Source organism: Coloeus monedula (genome assembly GCF_965178545.1).
Source record: "Coloeus monedula genome assembly, chromosome: 6".
NCBI lineage: Eukaryota > Metazoa > Chordata > Aves > Passeriformes > Corvidae > Coloeus > Coloeus monedula.
In genome coordinates this window covers 58,234,953-58,255,308 of record NC_138786.1, presented here as the reverse complement: position 1 = coordinate 58,255,308, position 20,356 = coordinate 58,234,953, and the positions used below count along the sequence as shown (strand labels likewise).

At 39.3% G+C, this 20,356-nt stretch overlaps 1 protein-coding gene across 1 annotated transcript; it reads right to left on the bottom strand.

Moving 5' to 3' along the window:
• Nucleotides 1–670: 670 nt before the first annotated feature.
• Nucleotides 671–20,154, bottom strand: SGPP1 (sphingosine-1-phosphate phosphatase 1). Its single transcript, XM_082283318.1, has 3 exons — nt 19,390–20,154; nt 8,930–9,019; nt 671–6,649 (listed from the first exon to the last, which is right to left on the bottom strand). Exons 1-3 carry the CDS (start codon nt 19,981–19,983, stop codon nt 6,098–6,100), a joined length of 1,236 nt encoding a protein of 411 aa, XP_082139444.1. The 5' UTR covers nt 19,984–20,154; the 3' UTR covers nt 671–6,097.
• Nucleotides 20,155–20,356: the final 202 nt, after the last annotated feature.

The window sequence follows — 20,356 nt, the reverse complement described above, 5'->3', positions numbered from 1 at the left end:
TTCTCATGCTTGTGTTAAAGCATCTTGGAACCATGGTAGAACATAAACCAGAGCATTTGAAATTAATAGTATTCTTCAGTTAGCCTGGTTTACTAAGAAGTAAAGCTCATGCAGATGTACTGCCTACATACATTCCATGAAAATCTGTAGGTATTAAATAATCTAGGAAAAAAGGTACCCACAACTGGCAGATTTTTAGAGCACATTTTGGAGTGAGCACAAGTTACCAGGAAGGACCCACCAGGATATAAACTGGTGTGGTGGTTTTTCAATATTTTTCTTAAACTTTTGCCTCTAAAGCCCACCCCTTAATAGACAATATTGTTGTAACAATCATTGCTATATGATAATATAAATAAGTTTTCTTGTGACCAGTGTTTTACATCTGTGGTAGGTGTCCAGCCACTTGGCCCTGAGCGCTGGAAGGAACAAAGACAATAACACAACTGAATCCAACAGGAGTTTATTTCCCACTCATTGCAGATGAAGTTAGACACTTCAGTTCCCAGTCAATATAAGCTTAAATATTAGCTGACAACTCAGAAAGTGTACAACGAGTACAAAATCATTAACAACAGTATAACAAAAAATTCTGATGTATTAATTTTTAAAACATCAGTTGTACACTATTATACAGCAACCATTATGTGATCCTCAACTAACTCGGGGCTTGCATCTCAATTGTTTTGGTTTTTTTTTAAATCAAGTTCTCCAAGAGGTTGAGAGACTGGGTTACAACTGCATTATTTCCCAAAAGGCTACAAACACACAGCCTGATCTTATGCAGACAAAGCTGGTTTGTATTTTATCAACAATTCCTTTCATCAGGGAATGCAGTAACCAGAAAAAAAAAATCTATACATAAAAAAAAATTAAATTCCAATACACAATATATTATATATATATGTATCTATATTGTACTACAGATTTCATATAAATCAAGTGTAGGCCAAATTTTGGCATAATTTTCAAGTGCATTAAGTTTAATACAAAATCCCCCTCAGACTGTGCTCTTACTGTTCCCATTATTGATCTTTTTCAGTTTTGATACTTTAGACATCTAGAATTGTCTTAAGAGCTAATTTCTATTTCAGTAATAACAGTCTTATCTTTCATTACACTTCCTAACAAAAATAAACTTGTGGGGAAACTTAGTGACTAATTTAGTCAAAGTTCAGGGACTAATAAAATTCTCCAATTTGATGGGAATTACTTACATCTACTGGTCAGTATTTTTAAGGTACTATTATCCCATGTATCCTCTCTTCTCCTTTGATCCTACAGGAACAGTTACTGATAATACACTGCAAGCACATATTGCTCTCTTTTGTTTTCTTACAAGGCCTCTTACCAACATGCAAATAATTTCTGGTGCAGAATGGAGTGCAAAGAAATTCTTCTAACACATGGCTAATTTTGCTTCAAAACCAGCATGTGATACTTGCTTTTTAGAGAACACCTAAAGTGCTATATCCTTTCTTCCACACAGTATCACATTTTGTTTCCAAATTCAGCTTTGACTGCCTTTGTTCAGGAAGTATTGCAAGAAGAACAATGACATTAGTGACCCAATCAATCTATTATTTTGACAAATATATCATTTACAGTAAATTTTAAAACAGTCTTATATATTTTTTTATGAAACAAAAAAACCACTTAAGCTTTCCTGTAGAATAAAGTTCTGTCAAGAAGTTATTCAACTTCCTCCCACAAAAAAGTTAGTTTCCTCAAAGTTGTTTGTAGACTCCATAAATAAATTGTATAACCAACAAGCATTCTACATTAGACCAAAAAACCACTCAAGAATCAATTACAATAAGTTGAGTCACAATACCCCAAGAAATCAATTCTCCTCTAATTTTATCTACTGAGTTTAATCTGGGGCTTCTTCATTTGCAGAATTATGGTACAGAGGAGGAAGCATTAACTGAGTGTTACAAATGTGCAGCCAGTTCCACCTACAGACAACAGTCTTCCAAGTCAAGCCCTTCAGAAATCTTGTAAAAATGGGGCTAAATGTGATTTTAACAAGAACAATCTCTCAAAAGCAAGGCTATCACATTTAGAAGCTAAGTCACTTCACATACACACAGCCTGATCACAGGTCAGCACGGACTTGCCCTTCAGGGTTCATTCTCGATGTCACGTGAAAGGAACCAGGTGCAAAACTCCCGGTAAAGTTAGCAGGAGTTTGACAGCAATGCCTCTTCATACCATTGAATTATTAAATATCTTCTGTACTGTGTGTGAAAAACCTCCATTTTTATTAAGAAAGCAAATACTGAAACAGAAACAACTTTTAGCACAACAGATGTATTTACTTACAGCATGCAAGGATTTGTTTTTATATATTTTTGCAGCTAACAGCCCTTAAGTATTTACAAGTTCAAAATTACAATCTTCACATAAGTAGCAATTGCTTACAAAAGTTCTGGACACTCCCTCGGAAATAAGCAAAAAATACTGAGTGCAGTAATAAAAAAAAAGCAAAGGAAAACATATTAGCTTCTAATATGCAGACAATTTAACACTGTTCTGGTAAGAAAAAAAATAACACAAAAGCCACATATCACATTTGGAGATGCCATTTTAAAAGAAATGCATCTTTCTGTTTGGTTTTTCTTTCCAGGAGAAATGCTGTACATAACTTAAACAAAATTCCAAATAAATAAACAAAACCCAACTCCCTTTGGTTTGCCAGTTTACCTTCAAGTCGCTTCTCCACCTCCTGCTTTCCCCCGCGCAGTTTGCGAGGCAAACGCGATCAGAGACCCCACAGCTTCACAGGTGATCACACAGGAGAAAGCAAACACAATGCTTTTTTATGAACATGAAAGTTTTTTCCAAAATAACAGATTCTAAAACTCACCCAAGATGCAATGCACATGTCAGTTCTGACTGAGGGCCAGGTCAGAAAAAATCCTGCTCCTATGTAAGGCAATCTCAGACTAATTTTCATCTCTTCAGCCTCTTGGGAAACAGAATTTTGTGACAAATTACTCTCTACTCACCTGTTGGTTTTAAGGTTTATTTCATACAATAACTAAAAAAGAGCAAATTTAGCCTGCAGCTTTTTGTAATAAATGTGCATTTACATCTGGTTCTATAAAATAGTATTTCTCTCTGGAACTGAGGGAGCTCACTAGCAGGATGTTTTTGCACCACATTGTGAAGGGTTTCAAGCATATTGTCTTTCTGCAAAGACATTTCATTACCTTTTAAAGCTATGTTAACTTTATTTATAAATAATTTGGTACCAGCTGATGCTCATACTAGAATCATTTTTCATGTTCAACTCCAAGAATAGGTTAGGGCAAAGAAAGTGCTCCAGTTTTACCTGTTGGTTTGTAACATCCAATTCCAAGGAATCTTAGCTTATTATTAAAGAAAATTATACTACAATACAAATACTTTACTTGGATTTTAAGCATTTGCATGTCTGTGATTCATTCTTCTCTAACAGTAGTCATATTGCATGACATTTTGTGCTAACTGCCCTCTCGAGCCGAACCCCTTATAAAACATGAAAATAGAACAGTAAAACTTTTTCTCATGTAAACTTCAGTGAAGTAGTTGCTGAAGGTGCTGTATAAACATTCTGATGGACATTTCCTGGGTACTACATAGTGGTACATGGAACATGACATTTTGAAGTTATTCAGTGTAATGTATAAAAATATAAAAAATACATTTATGACAGTAGAATAAGCTACAGTGCAATTTTCCTTAGCCTATTGAAAGCTCTGTGTGATCTTTTTCACCCCTTCTAGATTCTCCACAGTACATCTCATGTTCCATTAATACTACAAGAGAGCAAGCACAGCTAGAAAAGATAGCTTTAGTTACACTCCTTATGATGTAAACTTGAAGTTTCTGTAAGTCCAATATGTACCTTAAAAATCAGTTTTGCTCACTTAGCTTTTCTGTGCTAGAATTTAAACATTTTCTGCTATAAACTGTAAAGCTAGGATATTTAAGGAGAATATGCCCTAAATTTCAGAGGAAGTTATCCTATTATTTTTACCAGTCCTCAGACTAATTTAATATAATTGAAACTACACCACTTGCTCAGGGCTTTAAGCATAAGGCATTTTGTGTACATTCCCCCAGCTACTTATTTAATGGCTATCTTGGTGTGTGAAGCCAAATCAGTGGAAATCCCACTCTCAAAACCTCAGAAACCAATTTACCTTGTAGTGCACATTCAGCACTGAACTGTAAAAGAGGAACAGACAGAAAAATCAAATCCAGAAACATGGACTGAAACAAGTTAATAATTTTCTATGGGGTAAGGTCTTTTCAGCTATGGAAGTTGTTTAACACTCTCTCAGTTCTGAATACCTCAGCTGGAGTACATTCATAGCAGTGCATTTGGAATGCACTGGAGAAATGCACCAGAAAAGTTAAGTTTTTCACATCATCTAGTGCCAGCGTACCAAAAACCTCATCTGCTTCAAAGAAAGTGAAGTTAATTTTGTAAATCTACATATTAACAGCTTGGAGACATCATCTCCAATACAAAAAAACCTTCCAAAACCAAATATTGTTTACAAAAAATGTAGGCTTTGTATTCTATCTAATCACCATATTTCCCAACCAAATAATGCTTTTCCTGAAAAACATGTACAATACAAAATTAAGTAATTTGTGTCTGGTCAGACACTAAGACAGCGCTTCCTGCAATAACTGTTCCTGACATGGAAAGAACAGATCAGGCAACACATGAACAAGACAAGATGAAACAGAAAAAAGGCACATAAAATTACACTTGAAGGGAAAAGGATCATGAAAAGCTCAAAAGCACATAATAAAATCCTGCCAAATGTAGACATCACAAACTGTTCATACATTGACCACACTGTCTTGACTGCTCACAATCTGTCAATCAGAATGATTATAAGTTTAATTTAATCGTTACATTCTCTTATAACTATCTAAATTGGGTAAAAGTGATTATTACTTTAAATATAGTATGTTAATGCATAAAAAATACATATCTTTCTAGAATAAGTATTATATTTTCTAACCAAATACCTAAAAGCAGTGGTCCTTCTAGATTAATTTGGAATAATAAGTGAAGCCCATTTCTTTGCAGAATGGGGTGATTTTATTGTTTACATGTTTAAATAATTAATTTCGAATATCCATCCACTGTATAAACGATCTCCAGAAAAATATATCCTCTTGCAGTAACTTACAATACACATTAAAAATACTTACAAAAGGGACTATTGTTCATTTACAATATCTTGAGCTCAAGGACAATTCCTGGGTCATTTCATTTATGCAATTTTGATCAGGAAAAAGTGAACATTCTGGTTAACTTGAACCATGTCAGCAACATGGACAATCCAACATTTTTTAATATCTGCCTAATTATGTAGGATTTGCAATAAAATTAGGCATTTTTACATCACAGTATATATGGCATTTCTTAATTTAGCAACAGAAAGGCACAGTTATTAAACCATAAAATACAGTACCTGAATTATATATACTCTAGTGATATCTACCAATGCTAATCCAGACATTTTTCTCTGCAAAGGGGGCTAAATAAAAAGGCTTCTGCTTGTTTATTTAGAAAAACCTCAACCTCATTACAAGTTTGGTCCATTAGAAATACCTATTAGCTGAAATACCTTGAAGCAAGACTTCAGGAAAAAACAGAAGAAAGCAAATTTAACAGTCTATGGTCCAACAACTTGAATAAATTACCGTGAAATGGCAAACAGATCATGAATGGAGCCTTCTGATTAGCTGTCAGACATACCTGTTAAAGTGTCAGTGTACCCAGGTACAGACTGGCAGACATCCCAGATACATTCACTGCATCACACACACACAGACTTGGTTACAGCAATAAGTCCAGACACAGCATTTACAGAGGTCAGCACTTCTCCTGGACTGGTGCTTGACTCCTGGCCCCAAACCATCCCCAGAGACGTGCAAAGCCCTTTAAATGCTTTCCCTGCTTTGTATTGCTGTTAATGTGAAGACCCTGCTAAAGCCAAGCTGGCTGGCCTTCCCTTAGCAAACTAGTGCACCTCTTCAAAAAGCAACTAGCTCAGTTCTCCCTACTCAAAGTGATCAAACTGCATCAGGAAAGACCAATGAAGTGGAAGAGGCAAGGAACAATAAACATGAGGGAGAACCCAACCATTCCATAGGTAATATAGCGATAGGGAAGCTCGACCTCCATGCACTGCCTGGCTCTCCGTACGTCCTCGTGCGGGATGCGGAATATTTTACACGCCAGCGGAATCGTGGCTTTTTTCATGGCGACTTTTGTTAACAACAGAACGATGACTCCAATCAACAACCGTAATATGGCTTTTCCAAACACAGTGACGGTGAGAGAGGACAGAGACAAAGGCAAGGTGTGGGGAGGAGGATCCAGCTGCAGACCCAGGATGTAGTTGACGTGAGAGCCACAGGCCACGCCGGCACCACAGCCCAGGATCTGAGCTGTGTCTCCTCGCGACGTGCTCCATGTGTCCAGGGTGAAAGAGAAGATGCCCAGGGCCAAATGGAGACTGATGATAATTAAGGGTGCATATTTGTAAGTTAAGTTGAAGTTATCAATCAGGTCCACAATGGGATGGAAGACAACCAGGATAAGAATAGCATACAGAAATCCAGCAATAACATCCTGTTGAAGAGAAAGATATGGTTTCAGTGTAATAACTATTTTTAAAAAAACCCTCAAGTTACATGAGCTAGAATACAAGCCTAGCTGCTGTATTGTTAAAAGCAGCTTGTAGATTCCCATCTTTTCCTTTTTACAAGATTAAATCTTTCTTATATTTAACATAAGGTAAGGAATTGCATTTGATCACCTGTTAAAAAATCACCTCCATCCTGACCAAATCATGAATGAATTTATGATCAAAGGATCCTTCATCAAAGTTGCAGGTCCGGACTTTTTAGTAAGGCCTGTTGCCACAGGGCAAGGGATGATGGTTTTAAACTAAAAAGGGGGAGATTCAGACTGGATATAAGGAAGACATTTTTGTCAGTAAGGGTGATGAGGCACTGGTACAGGATGTCCAGAGAGGTGGTGGATGCCCTGTCTCTGGAAACATTCAAGGTCAGGTTGGACGAGGCTCTGAGCAACCTGTTCTAGCTGAAGATGTCCCTGCTTATTGCAGGGGGCTTGGACCAGATGATCTCTAAAGGTCTCTTCCAACCCAAAACCATTCTGTGATACTTCTATGATTTTATCTGCGGGCAACATTTGTCCCTGTCCAGGGCCAGGGCATTCCAACCTACACTCAGCACAAACCCAGCCCAGCTAAACATGTTCTGCCCACTCAAGTTTGCTGAAACAGCTCAACAGTGGCTCTGAGAGCCTGGGTGCCAACACACAGGCTCGCTGGCAGCAGCAGCTGGTACAGCAGATGAAGACCACTGCAGCCAGGCACTAGAGCAGCTTCAACTTTCCACTCCAGCTTCAGAATTAACAATGCTGGAAGAATGAGAACTGTTTCCAAATATTAAAGGAAAGGAAGAGATAACTTCTGTGGCTTCATAACTGATTTTCAGTTTTACTATTGTTTTTAAAGATCTTTTCTTAATGAAAAGGTTACTCAATTGTTTTTTACTTCAGCATTAAATTTCAGTTACTGTTGACTAATCACTCAGCTGCAAGGAATTCTCTGCAACTTTGGTCACCTTTAATTGTTACGGAAGAATTTGTGCAATCCAAGCACTACAAAGTGGCCCGCCTTCATTTTCATGCTTATCAACTCTTCCAGATGAGCCAGGAGGTGGGACTTCAATCAGCAGAGTTTGGATTGCTCCAGCTTCAATGAATCACTTTTATTTGCTTTCACTAATTGAAAGCTTGATAAAAGGTCTAATAAAATTGACTGATATAAACATCAGAGTTGCTCATTTCAGCAGCAACAAGAACTTTCTGCTCTATTTGCCACCTATTTGCCCCCAAACTTAGGCAGCATGGTTGATGTATATTGCAGGCAACACATGTTGAACTGTATTCCCTTGAACTCTGCAGAGGATTCAGATGTGAAACTGCTAAATAGCTCTGTCTGCTCACTATTTGTTGCACAGCTTTGTTCTATGATATTTTGCGTCAGCTGAATTATCAGTCCATCACATCACCCTTGACATAAGTTGTTTTAGATTGGGAAGCCTCCTAACTACTAATGCAAAAATGTCATTTAGTTTTTCTGAGATGCCTTATTTTCCCGTGCTCCTTTCACACTGTGCTCATCTACCAGCTTTTCTACTCCCTACCAGGCTTACCCTTTTCGGTCCGTTAGCTTTTCTTCTAGCACATGATCCTCAAAAATATCTTTAGCCGCCATCATTAGTGGTCTTGCATTGCGATTACCACTTTGTAGTATTCTCGTTTTCTCATTTTTACATTGCATACACTTGTGTTTCAGTTAGGGGGTTTAATCCTGTTTAATAAATGAGCTTGTTTTTCTAAGGTGACAACATTGTTACTTGGTTTTAGGAACTCTGGCAAGTGAAACCCCAGCATGTAGAGTGGCACTCCAAAATGCACATGGCTTTGAGCGCCTGATGTGGAGTGAACCTTAACAGCCACTTTCTCATTCTGCAAAATGATTTCTACTCTGTAGAGGAAAATTTAGTCTACACTTTAGAGCAGTCATCAATTTCTGCACTAAAAAATGACATTAAACACATGTTAAGTTTCAACCATGGACTAAGTTTATAAAAGACAAGTATCAGTCTTTTAGACTTATAGAGAGCCACTTATAACTATTTTATCAACTTCTCTGCTGAAGAAATGTAAATCTTCTGTTTCTATATGGCAGGACATTCCAAAAAAATACATCTGTATACAGTTATTGCACTGTAAAACTTTCAATGTGGTGGACATTTATAAAATCAGAACAGGATTAAAATAGTAGTTTAGTAGTAGATTAGATTATTTTCTTACCAAAACTGAATGCATTCCCATATAAATTCGACTACAGCAAACCAAAGAACACCAGCAGAATGCCAGGATCAGTCCAAACATAAAGGGATACTGGTAGGGAACAAAAACACAGAAACTGTATTAGAATTTGGAAAGAATAAATTAAAAAAAAAAAAAATCACTCTATGAGCATTCTATAATTAATTCCAATTAATGCCACTGATGCTTACCATTTTCCTTGCCCTAGCCTCCACAGGGCTACCAGAGCACCTTTTCATAAAATCATGGTTAAGTCAAGTTTTCAACCTTCCCCCATGTTTGCATTCAGGACATATGAATTTCAGTGCTTTGGACACACCTTTTCAAAGCAGTAAGAAATGTATCGATCTCTGTAGCAGTTGTCTTGCCATGCTCTGATATCCCAAATTGACCACGTGGGCAGAAACAAGTGTGTTAAACCGTGGAACAGTGTTACACTGGGTGAAGCAGCTACATCACACACTTGTACTGGTAGCAATTACCCAACCAGAATACAGGGGCTTCCCTTTTTTTCCTGGTAAGGAGGAACTCACAGCAAAATTACAAAGAAATTAAATTCCTTCCTCAATTCTTTGTTTTAGAGCTTCTGCAATCCTTGACTCAATCCCTGGACATCAATATGAAACTCCTAAAAGAGTACTCTTTTTTGTTCTTTCCAAACCCACATTAATTTCCTCCTACAAGCCACATTTGTTAAACAAAAATCATCAAAGAATTACTTCCAATTATTTTCATCTTCTCACATTTTTTTTTCTTAATAAGGACTGTTTACCAGGAATAAATAAAAGTATGTGTTTTATGTGCTTTAATAAGCACATATCATGTAGAGAAACTAAGTTTTTTAACTTTCTCTGGTTTTGGATAAAAATATGCTAATTTACATATTACAGCACAGTAAGAACTTTCTCCACTATTGCAAAATGTTGTACAAGACAGGATACAGCTGCCTTTTTTTGCCACTATTCTATAAAAGATGCAGTCACAAGATAAAATGGCAAGTTTCCAAAACTGCTTTGCCTCCTACGATAAACATTTTCAATATAAACAGGCAGTCTTGATGTACTCAAACTCAGAAACAAAATCTAAGAATTACAGGCAGTTTTCTTGTCCCTTCCCTTGTTCCTTTTATGGGTAACCTGAAGGGTAGAATATCCAACAAATTAGAGAAAATACCTTTAAAATTACTGGAAGAAGTTCTGTGTCCTTTGTGAAGGCCACTTAACAGACTGTAAAGTTCCAAAATCAGTCTGTCAGTAAAATGTTTGAAATAGGATTATCACTCTTCTGCATTTTTCCAACCTTCCCTGAATTCTCAACTCCAGGACCATGTTTGTATGACAAACCTAAAATAACGTTCTCAAACTAAGAGAAAATTAGGAAGCTTATGTTTCACATAAGAAGCAGATTTCACATTAAAATCAATTCTCAATGCCCAGCTCGTTGTGTTCTATCTAGACTAAACTGTAATTCCTGTAGCAACACTTGCCTTTGCTTCTATTTCATTCATCTACAAATGGATCTAAACAAAACTATGTACTTGTGACTCATTTCTGACTGGAATGATGAAGGAACAAACTCAGTTTCCTGCCTTTCAGAACTCTGCTAATCCTGGGCAATACACCAGTGACTCTGCCACACTCGGACATGATTGCAGAGTTATCAGACACCAACATTGCTACAGCAGCCACAAAAGCAGCCCCGGTACCTTGCAACTGCAGCCACATTCCTCTGCCCCATTGTGCTTCTCCCTTTGCCACTGGTCCCAGGGCAGAAGGAATGCTGCCTGCATCAGCAGGCACACAACCTCGGTGCACGGTGCTGCTCCACTCTCCTTCCCAGAGGACTCCCCAGGCAGAAGTGCTGTATATGCAGGGACAGCTATACCCTGTGGCCTCTGAAGCAAAGAGCAGCTTCGAGTTTCAAAGTGTTTGGCCATCACTTGATACTATATGTCCATCCTTGTCTCCTGACACACATCTTTTGTGCTTCCAGGGCCCAATCAGGGGTAAGGCTTTTCTTTAATAAATAAAGACTTGTCCTGTTTCTCTAATACCTGACAGAAACAGAGGCTGGAGCTTTAGCAGGAAGACCAATGAAGTGCCACACTCAGCAGGGCTCAGCTGCAGTTCATGATACTGTGGGTAAGAGGTTGGGACTGGGGGAGGGAAGAGGTTTTGCTGTTAGCAAAATCCTGAGAACAAGGAGTATGAAGGAAATAGGTGAGGAGTCCTGAGCAGATGATTGTAAACAGCAGGGAGACTAGAATAAATTCTGAAAATGAAAGAAGAAATGCTTGCTGTCAGGGAACTCTCAGGGGAGGAGTGTTTGAGGAAGAAAGAAACAGAAACTTCAGCTCTAAGAACATTTTGGAAAGATTATTTGGCTCTGTCATATCTCACTCTAATTCTGAATAAATACCCCTTAAACCATCTAAGAACATTGGCTAGTTTAGTTTCTCTGTAGCAAAGCATAGTAGAATAGCTTGGGGTGAAAGATACATTTCAAGGCCATTTAGTCCAAGTCTCCTGCTAGGAGCATGGACATGTTCAAGACCAGGTTGCTCAGAGCCCCATCCAACCAGGCCTTGAATGTTTCCAGGGATGAGGCATCCACCTCCTCTCTGGGCAAACCTCTGCCAGTGTTTCACCATGAGAAGTAAAACACTTCTTTCCTAATCGAATCTAAATTAATCCCACTTCAGTTTAGGGCCATCACCCCTTCTCCTATCACAAAAGGCCCAAAGAAGCTGGCTCCTATCTTTCTTACAGGCACCCTTTAAGTCCTGATCACAAATTAAGATCAACACCCTGCATCCTCCTCAGCCTGTTTTCACTTCTACCTTTTAAAAGCAGCCACTGGGTTCATGAATTCCCAGAACACCAAACTGGTAGCACCTGCTTAAAACCTGCCCTGAGGTGGTAAGACAAGCATATATTTGGTCCTCACACGCAGGGATAAGTGCACAAGGTGACTAAAGGAGAATATTAGCACTCCCACACACCTTTGAGCTCAGCAGCATGCCAAGTCATACCACCAACAGGGGACATCACCTGGATCCTTGTAAAATGAGCTGATGCCATAAACTTACTTCCAAATTGTTGCCTGCAATGCTGAGGTACCAGCAAGCCTTATAATAATACTGTTTATAATAATGGATATAAAAAATCTCCTCTCCCAATCATAAATGAATATTCAAAGAAAGAAAAAAATAACAGTTTTTACTAGGATTTCTATTTAAAACAAGCACATTTTATGAAAGAGTAGAGTGAAAATGTTAATATAAACTTATATCAAGTGTTCAGGGAAGAAAGGCATAAGCACTTTTTTTTTTATTATGTTGACTTGGGTCTCTATACTTAAATAAGAGATACTAAAGCAAGACAGATGAATTCCAGCAGTTCTAGTCCCGTGGTTCCTGGCATCCCAAATCAGACCTATAGAGGCACGAAGGACAAAAGATCACAAGTTTACTTCTACCCTCTTCCTCAATTCACTGTTGGTTTTACTCATCTAGGCATCAGAAGGCAGACTGGCATCACATGTCCTTTCAAATGAGGGTGTGGAAGGTTGTCAGAGATCACAGCTGGGAGAGGCAGACATAAAACCCAGGTTTCATTCTCTCAGCTTCTTTTTGATAAAAGAATTGATGCATCATCATTCTTGACCACACTTGATGTCACTTTCAGTCACATATTCAGGAGCAGCCCATTTTGGACACTAACACCTCAAACACTGTCTCCATGCCCTCAATTAAGACCATCTTATGCATATCCTCAAAAACTCATTATGGCTCCATAGCCAACATGCCACCTCAACAATTCTGAGTGTGAGGGTATTTTTTGAACTGCATACTGCTTCCTTTTTTATAAATTAAAAAAAAACCCAAACCAATAAGCATATTATTTAAAAAATAATAAAAAAGTTAATTGATTTCTTAACTTCACATATTAAGGTAAAGCTAGGTATAAAGCTGATTGAATAAACTACTCATCATGTCTCAGACCTCAATTTTTTCCCATACCCAGAATCTTGTTTTAATTGAAGAAATTGAATTAAATTAATATTTGGAAAATAGCAGTGAAACTACTCTCATTAAGTCCTTGAGAACTTTATGCCCTATGTTTTTAAAATAAAACTCCCATTCAATAGCAAATTCCACTACGTCCTCCAAAACAGGCTTGCAAACTTCTGACTGGATTATACACAGAACTCTTCCCCATCCTCCTCCCTCTCCTTGATCTTTTTGCCAAGAGTCTTAATAACATAACCATTGTTTAAAAATGCTCATAAGGAAACAATCTGTCCTAAAAGCTTTGACCTAGGTCAGAAAATTCCTTCTTTCATAAAGGAACATTATTAAAAGACACTCTAAATGCTCGCTTCTTTACCTTTTTAAAGCACATTCTACCCCAGAGAAGTTTCCAGCACCCACAAAGAGTTCCAAAGTAACTTTCTAATATTTTCGGTGTTCTACAGTATTCAATGATATTTTTTAATGATATCATAACTCAGAAGTTCAACTTGCATTTGAGACAATTATTTTGGGCAAGAGTTCACTTAAAGAATCCAAGCAGCGCTTGCAGCACCAGCCTTTTAATAAGGTATTTGGGCCATGCATTGGCAATAGTCATATGAAAAGCTATAATCAATGTTTATGGGAATGACTCCAGGACCCTACTTGGACAGATGAGTTAAAAAAGCACAGCATAAAAATGATTTTGTGAAGGGAGCAAAAGGAAAGGAAGAAGAGGATTGTTAGAAAAGAGACCAACAATCAGTCATTTTAGGAAAAATAAACAAACTTTTTCTTTCAAAATGGGCCAGGTGGTAAATACCCCTGGTTAAGCTATATTTATCAATCATTTTCTCTTCTCTTGCACTGACCAACATTAATATCAAAAGGCATAAAGACCTCAGTGTTACACGTGACTACAAGAACCTCTTCTTGAAATTCCAAGATAAATTTTCAATGCTAGTCCTGCAGGAAGTTAAAATATTTAATTTTCTGCTACACCTAGTCTGAAAAGAAATTAAGGAGTAACAATAGGAATTAGCTTGTTACTTCTTTTCATTGCAATCATTAAAATAATAAACCCTCTCTGAACACAGCTAGCAAGAATCACTTACGGCTTGCTCTGTTTATGCCCCAGCACCTAAAACTACATTTTTTCTGCAAAACAGTGTTTTCTCAGTTCAATCAACACACCTTATTTGAAAGAACAAAGAGTGCTTCACACGTGTACAATGCATCAAGGAAGAAAAGAAACTGTTTGAGAACTATTTCCTTTGAATACCTTTTCATAAAAAATTCTGTATCCAACCTTACAGCATTTGTTTTTACATGTTTTCCCCCAAGACCCGTTACATTAATTAAAGGTTTGCTTAGGCAAAACTGAAAAATATATTTAGTGACAATCAACACAGTTTAGTAAGACAGGCTGTTGTATTCCTCTGGCAGAAATTCCCTAGTGACATTGTCAGAACTGTCTGTGCTCTTTTCAAACTTTTCAGAACACCTGCATTAAACAGGCCACACAACTTTTTTCAGCTTCCTTTACAAAAAAACTACAGGCATTAATATGGCCCACAGAAGAAGACCTTACATCTCAAATACACAAGACAAGGTCAGTTCTGACCGCCCAAATTCCCATCTCTCTCTCTCAAATGTTTGCCATTGTGTGGGTAATTCTGTGTTTTCAGATCATCCCTTCAGCTGTGCTTCCCGTGTCAGAAGAGTTTTTGTTTGACGTTAAGAAACGTGTACAAGAAGACCAATTAGACAAGCATGCATGCATCTCTTTGCCAAAGTTTCCTCTAAACATTTTAGTATTTTAGCCAAAGGTCCATTTTGGCTTCTCTTAGAGGTGATGTGTCTCTTTCTGAAAGGAGACTGCACTTGCTCCTGCACACAGATTTTGTATGTAAGAGATGGTTTTCTATGTGTAGCTTCCAGTTTATCACTACATCAATCACACTGATAATGCAAGCCTTTCAACAAGGACAGTTAAAATGAGGATTTTCCCCTTTCTGCAAAATTCTTACTACAGCACTGTTGTGATTAGGCTATTTATTCATCCCCAATAACCAATTATTCCCTATTTCCAGTGGGGATCAGAGAGTTTAGTCTTTTGAAATGAAAGAGCAGGCAGACAATTCTCGAGGTAATATTCAGTAGTGGTCAATCAGAATCACAGAGCAATGAAGATCTCCCTGAAATCCCAATACAGATCCTGTCAAACCCATCCTGTTCAATTAGATTCAACAGCCTTGGTTGATAAAAGTCATAGTGCAGATGAAAGATTTCTGGAAGGGAGTTTCATGTGGTACCACATAAGAGTCTTACACAACCGGTACCAGTGAGAGTCAAAAGAGCACTGAGTAAATGAAAACTGTAAATGAAAAATACATCAGAGAGGCCACTGGAGAATAGATGCATCTACTGTGGGTTTAGCAGTGGTGTTTATCCAGGTCACCATTAGCATCAGCGGGGTGGAAAGGCAGTCACTGACGACAGGCTTTGCATATCAAACATTGCAAACATGTATCCAGGGAGGACAATGCTGTCATATTTAGCACCACAAACTGCTTCAGACCGTAAATCAGCGTTGGTTAATATAGTTAAAGGCCTGCTACTCATCAACCCAGGCTCTGGGCTCCTGCTGAATATCAACCAAAGTTTGCTCAGTGGCTACAGTGAGAGTCAGCAGTTCCTCACCGAGCTCATTAATGCAGAGCTCAGGAAGGAGTGCAAACCCATCATTTCCTAATGCAGACAGCTACTGCTAGAGCCAGGCTGATCCTGGAGGAACTGTGGGAGAGAAGCATATTTTCTGTATCCCTGGCTGATATTTATTTTTTCTCCTCAAAATAAGCCAGAGTTGTGACGCATTCAGGTACCATCCCAACTCAAGTACCATTTCTAATAAAATACATCTTGGTATCTATTTGAAATCAGCAGTTCCACATAATCAAACAAAATATAAAAAATACTTTTTCCACTAGTCTCAGCCTGAGCCTTTGGAGATTTTGTGGATAATTAGCAGTTCACACTATCTCTTCCTCCCCCCAGTTGGGACATGATATAAGCCAGCCTGGCTCAAACCGTCACTATTTCAAAGAAAGCAAGTTTTCCCCAATTTGATAAAGGTTACTTTTTCCTACATCACATCAAGATCTATAACCTCACTGTCTTTTAAGTGTCTGCTCTTTCAGGGTATCAGCACTTCAAAGACAGGGGATGGGAAAAAAAAAAAAATCAACATCCGTAACATTCCCAAATTCTCACGAATCTTTGACATGAGCTTTATATCTCAAGGTTACTCAAGTGTCTTTGAAATAAATGGTTCTCCCTGCAGAAATGTAACATTAAATAAATAAATAAATATGGATTATGCAAGTAGAATCAAAAATTTCAGGCAAGCTCTCATAACACAGGAAGAAACCAAAAAATTTGGATACAATGGACAGAACAGTTACCAATTGTGAAAGTTATCTTAATATGTAGCTTGATTCTGTCTGAAAGACTGTTTCATTGAATATTCCCTATGCCCAAAGTCTCTAATTGTGGTAATTTGCCAAAACTATCTTTAAGGTACATTATCTCTGAAAATATTTTACTTGAACAATTGCATTTATAGAAAGTATTTTAGTTTAGGGTTCTTTTAGTCAAAAATTGATTAGAGTAGTATGTGAAAAGAAAATAATTGTAACAGGATTGCTTAAAGGCATTGAAAAATTGAAAAGCACAAACTCAACAGGTTAAGAAAAAACCCTATTGCAATCAAAACATGTTTTTAAATGGAAAATCTGGGCCACACCTATAAAAATAAGAGCAAATTTTCTGTGTTCCCTATGGTAATCAAGAAAAAGACTCAAATAGATCATCTTTGACAGAAAAGAACTATCACACAATAGTAGGAAGTCATAGATCACTGAAAGCAAACTGCAAATAAGCTACACAAGAAAGCTTCCCTCCTCACTGGTGTAACATCTTTTAGAGCAAGAGCAGCTTTCTTTGGTTTAGTGTAAACTTCAAAGTGACAAACTTAAAGCTGCCTGTACTGCAGAGTAAAAGTCCCTACAGAGAGTTACACTGTATCTGCTTAAATTCATCCTCAGCCTCGTTCCACTGCGATTTGCTGAACCAACAGTCCCAAGATGTGGACTCATCACAATCAGGCACTGTGTAAGGCTACTTTATACTAAATATATACAGAAAGACTGTACTCAAACATTTGCCAACAAATTTAAACCTAGCCACCTGCATCTACTGGTAAATTTGTATAATTTAATAAAAATCAAAACAAATACTCCTTTATAATTAATAGCTTTCCAAGAAGTTCTGAGGTCAGTCTTTTTTAACACCATTTCCAGAAAAACACCATTTTCCATGACAAAAATATGTCATGCAGATTCTATTCCCTTTCAACAGGAGTAAAACGTGGAGAACAGAAAAAGTGTCAGATGAAAGGTTAACTCTAGAGGTGAATCAAAAGACTCTTGACATGCCATTGGTTAATTATTGATTAATTTTTGGAAATAATTTAAGAATCAGAAGGGTTTTTTTTTACATGTGTACTTTGAAATGATAGAAGTTGGTTTCAGAGAGGTCTTTTATTCATACTTGTATTCTAAGAAAAAGGAATTAAAATCAAGACTCTTAACACTTTGTCTCTTCATTTTTTAAGAATGGTTCTACATGAATAACAAGGCTGAATGTTTATGATTTCTTACCATGCATCCATGATAAATATGTTTAGTCAATTAGCAGAGTGTTTCACAGACTGCAGGGGCAGGGTTGGCAACCCACAGATTGAACTTGGTTCATTGGCAAAAACACCATTTCACACAGTTTGTTGGTTCTATAAGCAATTGAGACAGGTTCTCCTCTGCACACATGACATCAGTCTGTGCAAAGCTGATCGACTGGTACTGCTAAATGAGCTTTCCCACATGCAAAGAAGTACAAATCCAGTTTGTCCTTCCAGCTGACATCAACCTGACACATCTAACAAGCAATAATCAAATACACAGATTTTGGTCATTAATAAAAACAACTTTGAGATTAAGCATCTCAGTGACAGAACTTCAAATATTTATTTCAAACACCCGCAAAACATGACATTATTACATATTTTTATATATATGATATATATATACACACGTATATGTGTATATATATATATATAAAATTCTTATGCCTGCATAATTCCAGCAGACTAATACTTCACATTTTCCTAGCAAATATGAATCCCTAATAGCTTCTTTTTGGGCACCTTGCAGAAATAGATACATAATCTTTGGTTAGAGAAGCCAAATACAATCTCTAACCCTTAACCATCTCATTCCTTTCAGTCACCCATTCTAGATGCTGAGATGGAGTCACAAAGTGTCAGGCAGTGCCAGCAGACTGACAGTAACTGGGAAGACAAGAGTTAAGCCCCTGCACAAAGCTTAGAATCAGAGTTAGTTCTCTCTGCCAACATAACTTACATCCAACTTAAACCAGGTACGTATTACAGTAAGGATTAGTAAACATCAACAACTTAAAAGTCGAATTACTGCCTTACTTCTTAAATATTATACAGCAAAACGCTACACTGGACATTTATCTGGGAAAGCCGTCTCCCTCCGTTACTACTGAAACTGGTGCAGCGATTTAGAGAGCTGGATGTGCTTCCTTTGGAGTTGCTGCTGTTACCATACTTCCAGCAGCCAGCGCCAAAGCACATGCCACTGCTTGCGTAAACCAGACGATCAACAGTGTTATTCTAACTTATCTATTGACACTAAGTGCAACAGTCAGATTTCAAAGATTCTGCCGAATGAAGGTGCTGAAAATATCACAGATTATCAGTTCCTGCTAATTATGAACACATTGATAGGTTGTAAAACCTCCTGAAAGTACAAACACCAGAAATAATCATTTCTAGCTTGTTGTTAATGAAAATAAAATTGTTAAAGAAAAGGCTAAAGCTAAAACTCACTGACGCTACAAAGTGACTCGAAGCAAAGAAAGATCAACAAGAAGCCCTTTAGTTACTGGCTCTCCACCAAATTCTCACTCTGTAAAACCCAATGCCTGTAAAAACATTGGATGCTTTTCCAAACTTTGTGCAAAGGGACAGGTTGAAAAGAAAACCTCACAGGAACAAAACGCAGATTATTACCGCGAACTTTTCATGCGTGCTAAACTAATTCCCAAAGCCAACACAACTTCCATTCACAAGACAGTATTACTAGAACACTTCTCGTTATCTGAGCACTCGCTTAAATCCCAGGGAAAAAAAAATAAAGGGTGAGGCAAGAAAAAAGGTACGAATTTCACATTTTCCCAAGCAAAGTCAGCCAACTCCCCTCCCGAACAGAAATCAGGTCTGCCACATCCTTACACCCCGAGGCTGGAAAGCGGACGGATAAGGACACGGAGGTGCGAGCATTACCTGCCAGCGGCCGTAGCTGAGCAGCAGGAGAGCCAGGGGGATGGCGGTGCCCGACATGGCGTGGGTGGAGGGCATGCTGTACTCGGAGTTGTAGAAGACCTCCAGCTTCACCACGGGTGGCGAGGCAGGACGCGGCCAGCGGATCACATCCTTGGTGCACTGCCCCAGGTACATTACCCACACCCAGATGATGATGAGCCTCCGGCCCAGCCAGGCGTCCACATTCCAGATGCAGAAAGGGAAAAAGAGGATGTAGAAGAGCTCGTTGCCCAGCTCCGTGCCCAGGCTGAACAGATAGTAGAGGAAGCGGCTACGAGTGGCGAACTCCTGGCTGCCGTCCTCCTCCTCCGTCAGCGAGTTTCGCCGCGGCCTCCTTGTCCAGCGTCGCGGGGTTCCCGCCGCGCCGGACACGGCCCCGTTCCCAGCGGGATGCGCCTGCCCACCCGCGGGACCACCGTTCGCCACCGACCCCCGTTGCCCCGCGCCGGCCCAGCCCGAGGGCCCCTCCACCCCGCAGAGCCGCTGGAATGCGGCCACTTTGCGCGGGTCCTGCAGGTGGGCGGCCAACCGGGCCAGGCGCTGGCCGAGAGACATAGCGGCGGGACCGGGGGCGGGCTGAGAGCGGTGGGGGACTTCGTCCGAGGGGCGGAGAAGGGGACGGGGGCTCCGTGGAAGAGGACAGCCGCTCCCTGAGGAGAAACCCGCTGGAGGGCGAGGCGCCGCGGAGCCACGAACACCGCGGGACTACCTCCGCCTCAGCGCGGCCCCTCCCGCCGCTCGCGCCCCGCTCGCCCTCCCCGTTCACTCCCTCCCTCCCTCACGCCCGCGCCAGCCCCGCCCCGCCGCGCCTGCGCGCAGCCCCCACCCCGCGGGAAACGTCCCTCGCGGCGCGGATTGGCCGCGGCTCTCTCTCGGTCCCGCCCCCACGGGCGGCGCAGCCAATCGGAGCTCAGCACTGCGCGAGGCG

Bases quoted from the DNA above. Each gene is read 5' to 3' on its own strand.
- SGPP1 (XM_082283318.1), bottom strand. From the start codon at position 19,983: ATGTCTCTCGGCCAGCGCCTGGCCCGGTTGGCCGCCCACCTGCAGGAC. The intron at 9,020-19,389 runs GTAATGCTCGCA...GTTCCCTACCAG, and splicing joins TCAGCTACGGCCGCTGGCAG to TATCCCTTTATGTTTGGACT. The intron at 6,650-8,929 runs GTAAGAAAATAA...TCTCTTCAACAG, and splicing joins TGGGAATGCATTCAGTTTTG to GATGTTATTGCTGGATTTCT.